Source organism: Bombina bombina, chromosome 7 (genome assembly GCF_027579735.1).
Source record: "Bombina bombina isolate aBomBom1 chromosome 7, aBomBom1.pri, whole genome shotgun sequence".
NCBI lineage: Eukaryota > Metazoa > Chordata > Amphibia > Anura > Bombinatoridae > Bombina > Bombina bombina.
In genome coordinates this window covers 257417143-257435054 of record NC_069505.1, presented here as the reverse complement: position 1 = coordinate 257435054, position 17912 = coordinate 257417143, and the positions used below count along the sequence as shown (strand labels likewise).

At 39.5% G+C, this 17912-nt stretch overlaps 1 protein-coding gene across 1 annotated transcript in view; it reads right to left on the bottom strand.

Moving 5' to 3' along the window:
- Positions 1-17912, bottom strand: part of LAMB2 (laminin subunit beta 2) — a 177081-nt gene that overhangs the window by 12461 nt on the left and 146708 nt on the right. Inside the window, 6 exon segments of the mRNA XM_053720712.1 lie at positions 7158-7302; positions 7996-8199; positions 8293-8534; positions 11877-12061; positions 13661-14033; positions 15815-15911. Coding sequence (XP_053576687.1) covers positions 7158-7302; positions 7996-8199; positions 8293-8534; positions 11877-12061; positions 13661-14033; positions 15815-15911 — 1246 coding nt within the window.

The window sequence follows — 17912 nt, the reverse complement described above, 5'->3', positions numbered from 1 at the left end:
CACAGCCTTGTACAAAGATGAAGAAACAGTGTGTCTAGATAGTTTTAGGACCAATTATATAATTATAAAAACACCAATAATAAAGCAAGATGTACTATTTACAAAGGATTTTAAATTTATGGATAAAACCTACATTTTATATACCAAAGTGCAAATCTCCTCTCTATCTGTAGTTTCAACTTCCAAGAGAGTGTCAACTTATCTGATAAGCCAGAGACGTATACACTAATAAAACAATCCAGGCTACAGATTACAATGTGGCACATGACAAGTAAGATATCTAAATTCAATGACACAAAACAAAAATTCACTAATACGTTTCTAGTGTGAGTGAGACATCAGATTGATTTTGGAAGTGAAGGTAAATACAAATAACTAGCATCATATAAAAGTATGTCAAGCGCAAACAATCAATGCATTACTGGTATAGGTGATCATTTACTGAAAATAAAAAACTGTCTCTTCCTTACATCTACAACAATATCTACATCATTATCTACATCTATATTTAAATCTACCTCAATATATATATTGACATCTATAGCTATATCTGCATCAAAATTTACTGTACATCTACTCTACTGTACATCTACTCTACTGTACATCTACAACAATATCTACATCAATATCTTCTGTACATCTATAACTAACTCCCATACCTCATATACACCAATGTGCCCTATAAAACTTCAACTGCTTCTCTGAAGATTAACATATTTTATTTACACTGTGTATTATAAAATTGTTAAATACAAATAGCTGTTAAATTGCAGCTCATAATATTTTTTTTCAGGGGGGATCAAAAGCAACTATGATCTATAAGCAGGGATAGGCACAGACAAAGGCTGTGGCGGACATTTTCCAAAGTACAAACTTTAGTGAAGGACACCAAGGAACATTTGAAATTTAAATACCAAGCACTATAAAATAATATATATTATTATACTGATGCAGATACTACTGATCCTATAACCAGCCCTCCTCTGGCTATACCCATGAGCCAGTGTCACTACTGTGTCATTATATAGCGCTGGGTGTTATTATACTGATGCAGATACCACTGATCCTATAACCAGCCCTCCTCTGGCTATACCCACGAGTCAGTGTCACTACTGTGTCATTATATAGTGCTGGGTATTATTATACTGATGCAGATACCACTGATCCTATAGCCAGCCCTCCTCTGGCTATACCCACGAGTCAGTGTCACTACTGTGTCATTATATAGTGCTGGGTATTATTATACTGATGCAGATACCACTGATCCTATAACCAGCCCTCCTCTGGCTATACCCACGAGTCAGTGTCACTACTGTGTCATTATATAGTGCTGGGTATTGTTATACTGATGCAGATACCACTGATCCTATAACCAGCCCTCCTCTGGCTATACCCACGAGTCAGTGTCACTACTGTGTCATTATATAGTGCTGGGTGTTATACTGATGCAGATACCACTGATCCTATAACCAGCCCTCCTCCGGCTATACCCATGAGCCAGTGTCACTACTGTGTCATTATATAGCGCTGGGTGTTATTATACTGATGCAGATACCACTGACCCTATAACCAGCCCTCCTCTGGCTATACCCATGTGCCAGTGTCACTACTGTGTCTTTGTATAGTGCTTGGTGTTAATATACTGATGGAGATACAACGGATCCTATAACCAGCCCTCCTCTGGCTATACCCATGTGCCAGTGTCACTACTGTGTCATTATATAGTGCTGGGTGTTATTATACTGATGCAGATACCACTGACCCTATAACCAGCCCTCCTCCGGCTATACCCATGAGCCAGTGTCACTACTGTGTCATTATATAGCGCTGGGTGTTATTATACTGATGCAGATACCACTGATCCTATAACCAGCCCTCCTCTAGCTATACCCACGAGTCAGTGTCACTACTGTGTCATTATATAGTGCTGGGTGTTATACTGATGCAGATACCACTGATCCTATAACCAGCCCTCCTCTGGCTATACCCATGAGCCAGTGTCACTACTGTGTCATTATATAGCGCTGGGTGTTATTATACTGATGCAGATACCACTGACCCTATAACCAGCCCCCCTCTGGCTATACCCATGTGCCAGTGTCACTACTGTGTCTTTGTATAGTGCTTGGTGTTAATATACTGATGCAGATACCACGGATCCTATAACCAGCCCTCCTCTGGCTATACCCATGAGCCAGTGTAACTACTGTGTCATTATATAGTGCTGGGTGTTAGTATACTGATGCAGATACCACTGATCCTATAACCAGCCCTCCTCTGGCTATACCCATGTGCCAGTGTCACTACTGTGTCATTATATAGCGCTGGGTGTTATTATACTGATGCAGATACCACTGACCCTATAACCAGCCCTCCTCTGGCTATACCCATGTGCCAGTGTCACTACTGTGTCTTTGTATAGTGCTTGGTGTTAATATACTGATGCAGATACCACGGATCCTATAACCAGCCCTCCTCTGGCTATACCCATGAGCCAGTGTAACTACTGTGTCATTATATAGTGCTGGGTGTTAGTATACTGATGCAGATACCACTGATCCTATAACCAGCCCTCCTCTGGCTATACCCATGTGCCAGTGTCACTACTGTGTCATTATATAGTGCTGGGTGTTAGTATACTGATGCAGATACCACTGATCCTATAACCAGCCCTCCTCTGGCTATACCCATGTGCCAGTGTCACTACTGTGTCATTATATAGTGCTGGGTGTTATTATACTGATGCAGATACCACTGACCCTATAACCAGCCCTTCTCTGGCTATACGCATGTGCCAGTGTCACTACTGTGTAATTATATAGCGCGCTGGGTATTATTATATGGATGCAGATACCACTGACCCTATAACTAGCCCTCCTCTGGCTATACCATTGAGCCAGTGTAACTACTGTCTCATTATATAGTGTTGTGTGTTATTATACTGATGCAGATACCACTGACCCTATAATCAGCCCTCCTCTGGCTATACCCATGAGCCAGTGTCACTACTGTGTCATTATATAGTGCTGGGTGTTATTATACTGATGCAGATACCACTGACCCTATAACCAGCCCTCCTCCGGCTATACCCATGAGCCAGTGTCACTACTGTGTCATTATATAGTGCTGGGTGTTATTATACTGATGCAGATACCACTGACCCTATAACTAGCCCTCCTCTGGCTATACACATGTGCCAGTGTCACTACTGTGTCATTATATAGCGCTGGGTGTTATTATACTGATGCAGATACCACTGATCCTATAACCAGCCCTCCTCTGGCTATACGCATGTGCCAGTGTCACTACTGTGTCGTTATATAGTGCTTGGTGTTATTATACTGATGCAGCAGATACCACTGACCCTATAACCAGCCCTTATCTGGCTATACACATGTGCCAGTGTCACTACTGTGTCATTATATAGCGCTGGGTGTTATTATACTGATGCAGATACCACTGATCCTATAACCAGCCCTTGTCTGGCTATACGCATGTGCCAGTTTCACTACTATGTCTTTGTATAGAGCTGGGTGTTATTATATAGTGCTTGGTGTTATGTTATTATACTGATGCAGATACCACTGATCCTATAACCAGCCCTCCTCTGGCTATACCCACGAGTCAGTGTCACTACTGTGTCATTATATAGTGCTGGGTATTATTATACTGATGCAGATACCACTGATCCTATAGCCAGCCCTCCTCTGGCTATACCCACGAGTCAGTGTCACTACTGTGTCATTATATAGTGCTGGGTATTATTATACTGATGCAGATACCACTGATCCTATAACCAGCCCTCCTCTGGCTATACCCACGAGTCAGTGTCACTACTGTGTCATTATATAGTGCTGGGTATTGTTATACTGATGCAGATACCACTGATCCTATAACCAGCCCTCCTCTGGCTATACCCACGAGTCAGTGTCACTACTGTGTCATTATATAGTGCTGGGTGTTATACTGATGCAGATACCACTGATCCTATAACCAGCCCTCCTCCGGCTATACCCATGAGCCAGTGTCACTACTGTGTCATTATATAGCGCTGGGTGTTATTATACTGATGCAGATACCACTGACCCTATAACCAGCCCTCCTCTGGCTATACCCATGTGCCAGTGTCACTACTGTGTCTTTGTATAGTGCTTGGTGTTAATATACTGATGCAGATACCACGGATCCTATAACCAGCCCTCCTCTGGCTATACCCATGTGCCAGTGTCACTACTGTGTCATTATATAGTGCTGGGTGTTATTATACTGATGCAGATACCACTGACCCTATAACCAGCCCTCCTCCGGCTATACCCATGAGCCAGTGTCACTACTGTGTCATTATATAGCGCTGGGTGTTATTATACTGATGCAGATACCACTGATCCTATAACCAGCCCTCCTCTAGCTATACCCACGAGTCAGTGTCACTACTGTGTCATTATATAGTGCTGGGTGTTATACTGATGCAGATACCACTGATCCTATAACCAGCCCTCCTCTGGCTATACCCATGAGCCAGTGTCACTACTGTGTCATTATATAGCGCTGGGTGTTATTATACTGATGCAGATACCACTGACCCTATAACCAGCCCTCCTCTGGCTATACCCATGTGCCAGTGTCACTACTGTGTCTTTGCATAGTGCTTGGTGTTAATATACTGATGCAGATACCACGGATCCTATAACCAGCCCTCCTCTGGCTATACCCATGAGCCAGTGTAACTACTGTGTCATTATATAGTGCTGGGTGTTAGTATACTGATGCAGATACCACTGATCCTATAACCAGCCCTCCTCTGGCTATACCCATGTGCCAGTGTCACTACTGTGTCATTATATAGCGCTGGGTGTTATTATACTGATGCAGATACCACTGACCCTATAACCAGCCCTCCTCTGGCTATACCCATGTGCCAGTGTCACTACTGTGTCTTTGTATAGTGCTTGGTGTTAATATACTGATGCAGATACCACGGATCCTATAACCAGCCCTCCTCTGGCTATACCCATGAGCCAGTGTAACTACTGTGTCATTATATAGTGCTGGGTGTTAGTATACTGATGCAGATACCACTGATCCTATAACCAGCCCTCCTCTGGCTATACCCATGTGCCAGTGTCACTACTGTGTCATTATATAGTGCTGGGTGTTAGTATACTGATGCAGATACCACTGATCCTATAACCAGCCCTCCTCTGGCTATACCCATGTGCCAGTGTCACTACTGTGTCATTATATAGTGCTGGGTGTTATTATACTGATGCAGATACCACTGACCCTATAACCAGCCCTTCTCTGGCTATACGCATGTGCCAGTGTCACTACTGTGTAATTATATAGCGCGCTGGGTATTATTATATGGATGCAGATACCACTGACCCTATAACTAGCCCTCCTCTGGCTATACCATTGAGCCAGTGTAACTACTGTCTCATTATATAGTGCTGTGTGTTATTATACTGATGCAGATACCACTGACCCTATAACCAGCCCTCCTCTGGCTATACCCATGAGCCAGTGTCACTACTGTGTCATTATATAGTGCTGGGTGTTATTATACTGATGCAGATACCACTGACCCTATAACCAGCCCTCCTCCGGCTATACCCATGAGCCAGTGTAACTACTGTGTCATTATATAGTGCTGGGTGTTATTATACTGATGCAGATACCACTGACCCTATAACCAGCCCTTCTCTGGCTATACGCATGTGCCAGTGTCACTACTGTGTAATTATATAGCGCGCTGGGTATTATTATATGGATGCAGATACCACTGACCCTATAACTAGCCCTCCTCTGGCTATACCATTGAGCCAGTGTAACTACTGTCTCATTATATAGTGCTGTGTGTTATTATACTGATGCAGATACCACTGACCCTATAACCAGCCCTCCTCTGGCTATACCCATGAGCCAGTGTCACTACTGTGTCATTATATAGTGCTGGGTGTTATTATACTGATGCAGATACCACTGACCCTATAACCAGCCCTCCTCCGGCTATACCCATGAGCCAGTGTCACTACTGTGTCATTATATAGTGCTGGGTGTTATTATACTGATGCAGATACCACTGACCCTATAACTAGCCCTCCTCTGGCTATACACATGTGCCAGTGTCACTACTGTGTCATTATATAGCGCTGGGTGTTATTATACTGATGCAGATACCACTGATCCTATAACCAGCCCTCCTCTGGCTATACGCATGGGCCAGTGTCACTACTGTGTCGTTATATAGTGCTTGGTGTTATTATACTGATGCAGCAGATACCACTGACCCTATAACCAGCCCTTATCTGGCTATACACATGTGCCAGTGTCACTACTGTGTCATTATATAGCGCTGGGTGTTATTATACTGATGCAGATACCACTGATCCTATAACCAGCCCTTGTCTGGCTATACGCATGTGCCAGTTTCACTACTATGTCTTTGTATAGAGCTGGGTGTTATTATACAGATGCACATCCAGTATTTTACAGGCTTTATTTATTTCAGAACTTATCACCCAATATCGCTAGCAGTCTCTTGACAAGCCACTAACTTTATTCACACTACATATTTTTTTTTATTCCTATTATTTAATCAGAAAGAAAAGATATACTAAGGTTGTGGCGGACACTGCAATTGCTAGTCATGGACACCAGTTTTCGTGTACGGACACCTTGCCTATCTCTGTCTATAAGTATAACTCTTCACCTGTTCTGGAGAGTGAACACTTAGTTTTGTGGCTCATTAGTTTCAGTTGTAGAAATTGTGCCTTTTTAAAAAAAACACGTTTTACATTGTAAGAAAAGTGTAAATGTTCACTATTGTAAAAGGGAAAGTCACTGCCATTTTTTTCCTGCAAGATATTAATATCGTGTGTGGTAAATCTTAGTGCTAGAGTAAAACCTTACAAAATTCAAAAGCACATGCAAATAAATCACTCATTGTAGTCACGTGCATTGTGTACCCATAATGCCAGGGGTGTGCCATGATGGCTTCCTACAGATATTGGGAGAAAGATTAGTAGAAATATTGAAATGTTACTTGTGAACTCAAGGAGTTGTGGTTATGTCTTCATTAATAGTAAACTTGGTAACTATGTATCACCCGGTTCCATTAGATATATTGTTTCTGTGTATAAAAATAAAGGACTCACGGCTCAGGAAATCCTTGATTTGCTGGATGAGTTCTCTTAGTTCTTTATTGGACCTTTCCGCACGTTCTTTGGCCTTGTTGGCTCTGTCGAGAGTGGCCTGTGCCCTTGTTTTTGCTTGGTCTGCTTTTGCCTTTGCATCTGCAACCTGAATAATTAACAGTTTGTTTTACTTTACCCGGGTGCTGTTCTATTAATGATTCTCAAATGAAGCAAACTGCAGCTTATTCATTTTACAGTCTTCTTCATCTAACAAAGGGTTAAAATATGACTGACATATTGGGGATACACTACTTAATATAGCTGGTTTGCCAATTTCCAAATCTAATTGGGCTTTTGTTGGTCATTAGCTTGGGGTTTCACATACTTTTTCCAACATATAGGGGCATATCCATCAAACTCCGTATGGAGCTTGAAGCCCCGTGTTTCTGGCGAGCCTTCAGGTTCGCCAGAAACGCCAGTTATGAAGCAGCGCCGCGGTCTAAAGACCGCTGCTCCATAACCTGTTTGTCTGCTCTGAGGAGGTGGACAGACATTGCTGCAATTCACCCCGATTGACACCCCCCCTACTAGCGGCTGATTGGGCCTTTCATAAATAGGCCCCAAACTGTGAAAATGTTAAAGATATATTCAATCTGTACAAGAATAATACAATCATTTGTGTGTTTTTAGTTAAAACAGATTGTGTTTGTTGATAACTGTAACTTAGATAAACATCAAACCAGATTTTAAGACAAATTTATACATAAAAGCTATCATTTCTAAAGGGTTCACATACTTATTCTTGCCACTATAAATGTTCAAGCTCCTTATGCTATAATATGCAAGAAAAAAACAATACCTTCTGGAATAAAATTTCCACTTCTCCCAGGGCTCTCTGCAGCTCCTCTTCAGCGTGGCGCGCTCGATCCAGGGCGTTGTCTGCAGTGGCAACAGCACCATTACAGTTCAGACCCCCACAGTGCCTTTTACCCTCATCATCACGGCAGCCAGCCCCACCGCAGGGGCTCTCGGAGCACGGTGCATCACCGGGAGCCCCACAGACCTGAGGATTATACAGTGATTATTGTATCTTTATAGATGCAGATTTTATTACAGACAGTGCTATACAATACTTCCATGATGAACTATTACAAACCTTTTCATTAATCTTCTTTACATCAAGGGAGCTGGTTTTAGCTTCTAGGTCATTTAGCGCCCTCCGGTTTGCTGCATTCTTACGATTGAAATCATCCCGTTTTTGAGTCATCAGCTGCTCCGTTTTTTCACGGGCCTTGGCGGAGTCACTCACAGGACTGGGTACGCTGAGTGCAGCTGCAGTGACTTTTTGTTCAGCCTCTCTTGACTGTGCATGAGACTGGTGGATACTGTCATAGGCACCTAAGTCAAACAGAATTTTTTTTAAGCGTGTATGTTGCACATGAAAAGCACAATTTAAAAAGCTTAAATGGACAGGCTAGTTAAAATCAAACTTTCATGATTCAGATAGGGCGTGTCATTTTAAAAAAAACTTTCCAATTTACTTTTATTATCAATTTTGCTTTGTTCTCTTGGTATTCTTTGCTGACAGCTAAACCTAGGTAGGCTCATATGTTTATTTCTAATCCCTTGAAGGCCGCCAATTATCTTTTTCACAGCTAGACAGCACTAGTTCATGTGTGCAATATAGATAACATTGTGCTCACTCCAATTGAGTTATTCATTAGTCAGCTATGATTGGCTAAAATGCAATTCTGTTAAAAGAACTGAAATAAGGAGCAGTCTGCAGAGGCTTAGATACCAGGTAATCACAGAGGTAAAAAGTGTATTAAAGGGACACTGAACCCAAATTTTTTCTTTTGTGATTCAGATAGAGTATGAAATTTTAAGCAACTTTCTAATTTACTCCTATTATCACATTTTCATTCTCTTGAAATCTTTATTTGAAATGCAAGAATGAAAGTTTAGATGCCGGCCCATTTTTGGTGAACAACCTAGGTTGTCCTTGCTGATTGGTGGATAAATTCCTCTACCAATCAAAAACTGCTGTCCAGAGTTCTGAACCAAGAAAAAAGCTTAGATGCCTTCTTTTTTATATAAAGATAGCAAGAGAACGAAGAAACATTAATATTAGGAGTAAATTAGAAAGTTGCTTAAAATTACATGCTCTATCTGAATCACAAAAGAAATTTTTTGGGTTCAGTGTCCCTTTAATATAACCGTGTTGGTTATGCAAAACTGGGGAATTGTTTAATCTTTTTAAACAATACAAATTCTGGAGTAGACTGTCCCTTTAAATTAAAATTGTTTTAGTTTGATTTTGAAACCAAGAGAAAGAGGAAGTTTATATCTTTTTTAATGTTGTCATCTTCTGCTATTGCTGGCCGGTGTTGGTCTTCTTTGGTTTCTGATATCTCCATTCTTGTATGAGGCTCTCACAAGTAATTGCAATCACCAGGCCCACTTCCTCTGGACCTTCCACCCCTAAACCTTCAAATTATAACTCTTTTTCTTCACTTTGCTATCTGCTCGTCTTGGGACCTATCAGTTTGTTCATCTTTTTGAGACTTATTTAGCTCTGCAGTCTGCTTTCTAGTGATCTCCTCCCTCATTTTATTCTCTATTAATCAAGATGGAGGGTGGAGAACCTTTAGGAGAGTGCATATTGAGTTTAATGAGATGAGATCTACTTGTTTGCAAAGTTTGATCTATTTTTTGTGTGTTAAAGATGAATAAACTTGTAAATGTAGTGAACAGTATGTCATATTATTGTGCTGTAATCAAAATCCATGCAGGAAAAAATAAATATATAGAGGACAGAATCCTACTGCAAACCATGGCTAGCTGCTTCTTTTCATATTATTACTAGTGGTTGTGGATAAAATGGGAGTTCATACAGCAACTTTATTATCTCATGATAATAAAAAGGAACAGTAAAGTAAAAAAAAAACTTTCATCATTCAGATAAAACTTGTAAGGAAGCTCAGGAGTTGCAATGCACTACTGTGAGTTAGCTGATGATTGGTGGCTACACACATATGCCTCTTGACATTTGCTCACCAAATGTGCTCTGCTAGCTCCCAGTAGTGCATTGCTGCTCCTTCAAGAAAGAATAGCAAGATAATTAAAGGGACATCATTCAGGTAAATGTAATAATAGAAGTCAATTAGAAAGTTGTGTAGAAAGGCAGATGTAGTATGGTGCTAACGGCAGCACCTTGCTAAATCTGATCTAGACTGTAAGCTCCTGTGAGCAAGGGAATTCTGTGTAAACCGGTTCTTGTATTTAAGACAACTGTGCCCAAGGATTATAGTGTAAGTAATTATCACAGAGATGTTAGCCACGCTAACAATGTTTGTCTAAGGAAACGATGGATGAAAAGATATTTGGGGGCCGATTTATCATTGTCCGACATGATCCGCTGTAGCATACGCTGTCGGCATTTGGCATTGCACAAGCAGTTCTGGTGAACTGCTTGTGCAATGCCGCCCCCTGCAGATTTGCGCTAGCAGGGGGTGTCAATTAACCCGATCGTTTCCGGCGAGCCTGAAGGCTTGCGCGGAAACAGGGGCATCTGGGGCCATTAGGCCCTTGATAAATCGGCCCCTAGGAATCAATGAGATTAAAATGTTTGTCCTAGTGATAACAATAAGCATCTCCAACTCAAGAGGTAACATTAATGTTCTTTTTTTTGCTTCATTTGTTGGAAAACATGTAGGCTTAGTGCTAATACTGTGCAGACATCATATATTTCCTATTTAAATATTATTGTTCATATTGAAACTTATTAGTTTATGGACTAATAAAAATTACACATTTTCAACGGTGTGCAGGAAGGGACATAAAACCAAAAATCTTTTTGTTTCATGACTTAGATAGAGCATAGCATTTGTAAGAACTTCCATTTTACTCCTATTATCAAATTTCCTTTATTCAATTGGTATCCTTTGTTGCAGGAGAAGTAATGCACTACTGGGAGCTAGCTGAACACATCAGGTGAGCCAATGACAAGAGGCACATATGCGCAGCCACCTATCAGCTATCTCCCAGTAATGCTTTGCTGCTCCTGAGCCTTCCTAGGTATGCTTTTCAACAAAGGATATCAAGAGAAGAAAGCAAATTAGATAATAGAAGTAAATGAAAATCTGTATAAAATTGTATGTTCTATCTAAAACAACTATCTCCTGCTGCACTTGTTGCCAATGACTTTGTTCATCTCATTTTATTGTTTTGTCCTCCTCAAAATATTTCTGCAGATGCCAACGGTGGAACCCAACTTACAGCCTAATGTGACGTTACTTACTTGGGCGTAAAGGTACTAAATGCTCTAATGTCCTAAAGCATTTTCTTATTGCGCTACTGTTTGCACAGAACTGTTTTAATAGACACTGGCAAAAGGATTAAGAGCATAGATAAAGGCAGCTATTAATGCACTACTGAGCTGAACCAATCAGGGGCAGTGTTTGTGTGTATCTGCCAATCACTGGCTGCGCTCATCTCAGGATCAGCAGCACATTCTTACTCAAAGCTGACTTTTAACTGGGTGTTTACTTTCTTTGCATAAGTTAAACACATAGGTCTAGTCAAGCAAGTGCAATAATAAAATACTCCAGTGCAATGGAGTATTTTTATGGTGGTGGCATCACAGCAAACAGCTAAATAACCACAGTTAATAAACATTTTCCCATAATGCCGCCTGCCACAGATCTGAACTTGACAGAGAAGTGGATCTGCTCTCCTTACCTAGGAAATTTGAGTTCTTCAGCACATCCAGCTGGTGAGCTCTCTCCTTGGCCGTCATATTCAGACTTCGGGCATCTCGTTCCAGCTCTGAGAGGTCATGGTTGGCATCAAAGTTTTCATCTTGTACAACGGTCAGCTCTCCCTCCAGCTGCGTCAGAGTCTCTGTTGACTCGTTAATTTTATTTCTAATTGGACAAACAATGTGATCATAAATAAAATGTATGTATAGCTGGCGGCCTTAGCTAAAGCAAATAGACATTAAACTAAAACAATATATTGTATGACTATGCAGATAACAGAGCACTATTCAAACGTTCAATATTTGTTGTATGGAAAAACATTATGTTAAAGCTATTTTTTACTTATAAAGTAAAAGTGCACCACTGGTCCTTGGGATAGAAGCTAATAGGCCGATTATGAAATTTCACACAGCTCTATTGGTGTTTAGTAAAACTCCCCAAGAGCATAAAAACAAAACAATTTTTTTTTTTTTGTTGCAAAGTACCATTTTTTTTTATTAATAAAAATTGTAATACACTTTAAAATGTTTTCTTAGATGCAACAAAGAAAAAAATGTCCCTTTAAGGGAGAAGACACATGATGCATCAAAGGAACAGGAACCAGAACACTTGCTTTTAGTTGCCGTCAAGCTATTAAAGGAAAAGCTAAAGTTTAAAATAACACACGTACAGTCCCTAAAACACAAGCTTTAAACTGCGGTCACTAAACCCTTATTTTCTATTAATTGATTGTTATTGGACTGTTCATATCACTTTCAGCTCCCTTATCTATTGCTGATTGGTGCTAGGGAAGCGTTGTTGCCTAGGCCAACCAGGGCTGTGCCTAGGGCTGCGGTATTTAGGGGGCGGGATATTGTGAGGATTAGTTCTATGGTATGGTGCCTTCTCACTGCAATGCTCTCCTAATATTTTGTTTATTCTATTAAAAAGTGAATGATCCCTGGTTGTCTGGTGGGGGTACATATGTCCCTGGCCTCTGCTTGTGAGAATTATAAGAGGCAAACGTGAGCTAAAAGTTTTGGTTGAGAGGGGCAGCATATTTGCCAGGGATCAGCGATGCATGAGTTATAAATCCCCACTAGACAATCAAACTTCATTGATTTGTAATAAAATGGTTAAATAAAAACATACAGAGAGCATAGGGGTAGGAGGGAATTATGTCATACAACCGCCCATCGAAATTTGCTGCCCTAGGAACAGACCAAAATATGCCCTTGGGAAATGCTTATAATTCAGCAAGATCATGTTGTTAAAGGGACATAATACCCAAACGTAAGCACTTGAAAGTGATGCAGCATAACTGTAAAAAGATTACAATATTACCTGAACATATCTATGTAAAAAAGGAAGATATTTTACCTAAAAAAATCTTAAGTATTCATACCCCACTATAAAGAGATTTTAGTCCCAGGACTTCCAAAGGAGTGTGCATCTAGCATTAGCAGCACATTAATGTTATTTTCCTATTTAGTTTAAGGAAGTTTACTGTGAAATCTCATGAGATCACAGCAAAGCAAAGCAAAGCATGACCTCAGCACTGCTGATGCTGATTGGCTATTGTGTTTTTTTTTTTTTAACTTGCAGCTGGACAACAGCTCTAACTGTTCACAGATCACTTACTATGGTGAGCTGAAGACATTGTGAGGTAAAATATCTTTCTTTTTTACATAGAGATGTTAAGGTGATATTTTCTTGTCAGCTTTTTACAGCTATGCTGCATCACTTTCAAGTATCATTGCTATCTGTGATCTTATATTTACACACCTCAAATCATCCATTATCTTCATTAGCTTTGTTACTGATTCCACTGTGGCATTGCGAGCATTTACAATCTTTCGTGCCTTGGCGAGCTTCTCTTCGATGTCCCGGAAGTTTTTTTTGTAGGTCCCAGCTACACCAGTTTGCTGGATGTCTTTGCTGCGCTGGACCAGGCTTCTGGTTCGAGCAGCCAGGTCTTGGACAATACGATCCCAATCTCCAAAGCACTGGTGACAAGGCTGGCAGTCCGGGAATTGTCCTGAAAATCCACGAGCACATTGGTCGCAGCGCACACCCGACACTCCCTGGCGACAAGTGCAGTGCCCAGACGCCCGGTCACACTGTAGTGTCTCAATCCCTCGGCGATCACAATCACAGGCTTTTGATAGAAAGAGATTTATAGGTTACTGACAAACTTCCTTAATGTTTCTCACTGCACATTAAAGCCAGGAGAGTGGTTTTCCCATGAAAATGTTTTCTCTTTTTGGGATTAAATGGAGATTTTTTTTAGCATATTTTACCAAGAATAAAAGTACTTTTAAAAGTTTTTTTGAGTACATACTTAGGGGAAAAGAAAAAAAAACAATTGGATCTGGCCATTTTTGCCTTCTAAAGTGTAAGTTTTATTAATTCTCAGACTAACCTTATGTATGTCTCAGGCGTTCTTGTATTCCCTTACAGTATTTGTCGTAACCACCTCTACTGAAGGTCTGTGCTCCATGAATCAACCACACTTTTGCCACAGAAATGCTTGCACAAATTACTTGTGTTTGACATATAGAATTCAGTGTACTGAAAGTAATTGTGACTGTGTTTCTGTGCTTAGAAGCACATTAAGGGCTAGAATACAAGCGGTGCGCTAACTGTTGCGTGCAAGCAATAAGGGGTATATTGCTGTTCTTTTAGCATGTTGGAAGTAGGGTACATATTGTGAGTTAAAATTTAATGCATTCGCTTGAGCACAATTGAATTTAACGCGTGTCAGTTTAGCTTGACTTCAGCGCTCTGGTTAACTGTCACGCGAGACAAAAAAGTTGCACAAAACACATCAAAAAAACTTGTAAATGTACAGTTACACTCATATTAACACTGTCTGATAAAATGACTTAAAATACATTGCATAAAAAACTTTCTAAGGGCTGTCTCATTTTCCGTATGGGCTTTGCACCCAGACTTGTGTGGGATTACCTGCCTGGGTCTCTGGAGGCTGTGCACCTGGCTGTGAGTGCTATTGTATTTACTGTAAATATTTTACATTCCAATGTCCTTCACATAGTGGAATGTGTTGTTAATAGATATTCCTATATATATATATATATATATATATATATATATATATATATATATATATATATATATATATATATATAAATTGGTGGTTCAATGAACAGAGGCACTCGCCGTAAATATAAAATGGTGCATTTATTTCAACATCAGAGTTTTGGACATATATATATATATATATATATATATATATATATATATATATATATATATACTGTATCTATACCTATATATAATCATATATATGTATGAAATATATTTTATAAAAAAACGATTAGATATATATAGTAATATTTATTTACGGATAATCAGAACATTTTCTTCTATGTGAAGAACATTGGAATATGAGAATATGAAATATTAATATTTCATGTTGGCTTGAGTACACTTGGTTAAACACAATCAGGTTAGTGCGCAAGTATGGGTGTTGTTTTTTATTTCCAGTTTCCGCGGTCCATTGAATACTATGGGGGAATATTTTAACGCATTTGCAATATTCTAAGTTCAAATTTTTGCGCACGTCAGTTTAGAGCTCATAAGCAAACTTTTTTACTTTCAACTCATTATACGAGTGCGAGCCGACACGCACAAAAAGCCTCCATCCAGCGCTGTTTATGCTCTAGCAGAAAGCACTAAATAGCGCTGCACACGTAAGCTAGCCCTAAATAGTCTGTGTAAGATTCACAATATTAACTAAATCTACCAAACAACTTCATATAAAAAAAAAATCTAAAAATAAAATGCCCTTGCATACGACTAGTAATAATGCTATATTCTAATTTAATTGACTTGTTTATGTAATGTTACCACGTCACTTATTTATATTGCTATTGTTTGAAACTCAGTCTCTGGTCTAGTAACAGTATTGTTAGTTACCTCTGCACTGGATATTAGGATTTCCCCAGTAATTCTCCTGACAGTCGGTACAAGTAGACCCACCAAATCCAGGCCGACACTGACACCTCCCGGTAAACTGGAAAAAAACAAAACTAATGTCATTTAATTAATTCCTGGTATCATGTTGATAAACTTTGTGCAGGTATAAGAACTAGAAACGTAGTGAACACCTATGGATCAAGCCCCCTGTTTGTATTTACTAAGGTTTTACGCTAGCTATAATGATGTATTCAAAGCGAAGATTAGCCTGAGAATAGTATGTAGCTGTATTTTTTATAATTACATTTCTTATTTAAATATTGAAGAAATACATGTAAAATAAAAAGCGCCGCCATGTTGTATCCTTATCTCCTCTCTACTAAGGCTTATTATGAACAAATATCAATGAGTTACTATAGTTTGCAAACAATGGCTGTGTAGAATATAGTAATGTTATGCTTGTAAAGTCTGGAGACTGCACTGACAGTTGATATGGGAACTGGAAGGGCCACAAATTGTACATAGAATTGTACAATGCAAAAAAATGTAATTAAAGTATGCATTAAAAATCATATTAATCATATACATTAAAATCATATAAGTACACTTCAAAATGCAAAATTAAATTCTGCAGTAAAATTCTTATTGAAAGTATGCAGGAGATATTGTATTTAATGTAAAATGTAATGCCAAAATATGAAGGTTAAATTGTGCCAAAAAAGTACAAATTTTAAAATGCACTTTATTTTTCTATTGTACAGTGAATCTCACAGCCTTAGCGAGCAGCTTACACAGGGGCATTCGTTTGGTGTGTCGGCAATTGTCTATGCATCTTATGCCTGTGGGTCTTGCTGTTTTTTCCTTGGCAAGTTTGTTTCAAAATAAACAACGTGCATATTCCACTGATAGAAAAAGATGTGTATAATCTAGAAGTGAATACAAGGTAACCTACGCTAAAAAACACAATTTAATTTGTATTTGCTTAAATTATTTTTACTATTGGTGCTAGGTACACTGTCACATTCACTCTCTCCTGCAGGATTCTCCATTGCAGAGAGCGCCAGCCGCTGGCACTTCCAAGTTCAGCTCTTTTATTTGAGAGTGAAGGCTGCTGCTGCTGCGAGGGTCTGTGAAGTACTTTACTCCTTAAAGAGACAGTATACACTAATTTTCATATAACTGCATGTAATAGACACTACCATGAAGAAGAATATGCACAGATGCTGATATAAAAATCCAGTATAAAACCTTCTAAAAACTTACTTAGAAGCTCCCAGTTTAGCACTGTTAATGAGGTAGTCTGGGACACCCACTAAAAAGGGTTTGGTAAACAAAAAGAGCACACGCTCCCGCCCTCCCCCTTTCCTGCATATGAAAAGACAGATTACATAAACAGGAGCCTGCAGGAGTCTGTAAACGCGCGTATACATCTGACACTGCGGGGCTTGGTTAGGAGTCTGAAAATCAGCACAATGTTCTTAAAAAGTAAGCAAAACTATACGTTTTTATAAAAACACTCCTAGATGGGCTGTATAAATGGATCATCTACAAAACATTTATGCAAAGAAAAATCTAGTGTACAATCCCTTCAATAGTGAATTGTAGAGAAATTTATAATACCATTTACATTATTTTATTTCAAAGTTCCCTATTCCATTCCACTAGTAGAGCCGTGCATAGTGGGTTCAATGCTTGGTAATATGCTAGTTTTATACTGAACAGAAAAAACGTTCAATAACATTTTTTTTGAAAATATTTTTGGAGTTTTGTGTAGGTTTGTGCAGATTTTATTCAGTTTTAAAGATTTTGCTCAGCTCCCAAGTTTGTTGCTTTATTGACAAATACGTATGAATTTTATATACAAGTGAAATGTTAGAGTGACTGTATTTGCGACCTGCTTGGACCACCGCTGGATGTACGCAGTGCATAGCTGACGGGAGTAGGGATGTAGTAGGTACACAGGGAGCAGGGGTCAGCTTGAGCTGCCTTTTGCTCCTAGCTCAAAGGATAGTGTTGTAAAAAGAGGGCAAGTTGAGGATATTTCTATACATTTTATGGTTTTCCCGACACTAGCTGCAAGCACACGGCGTAGCAATAC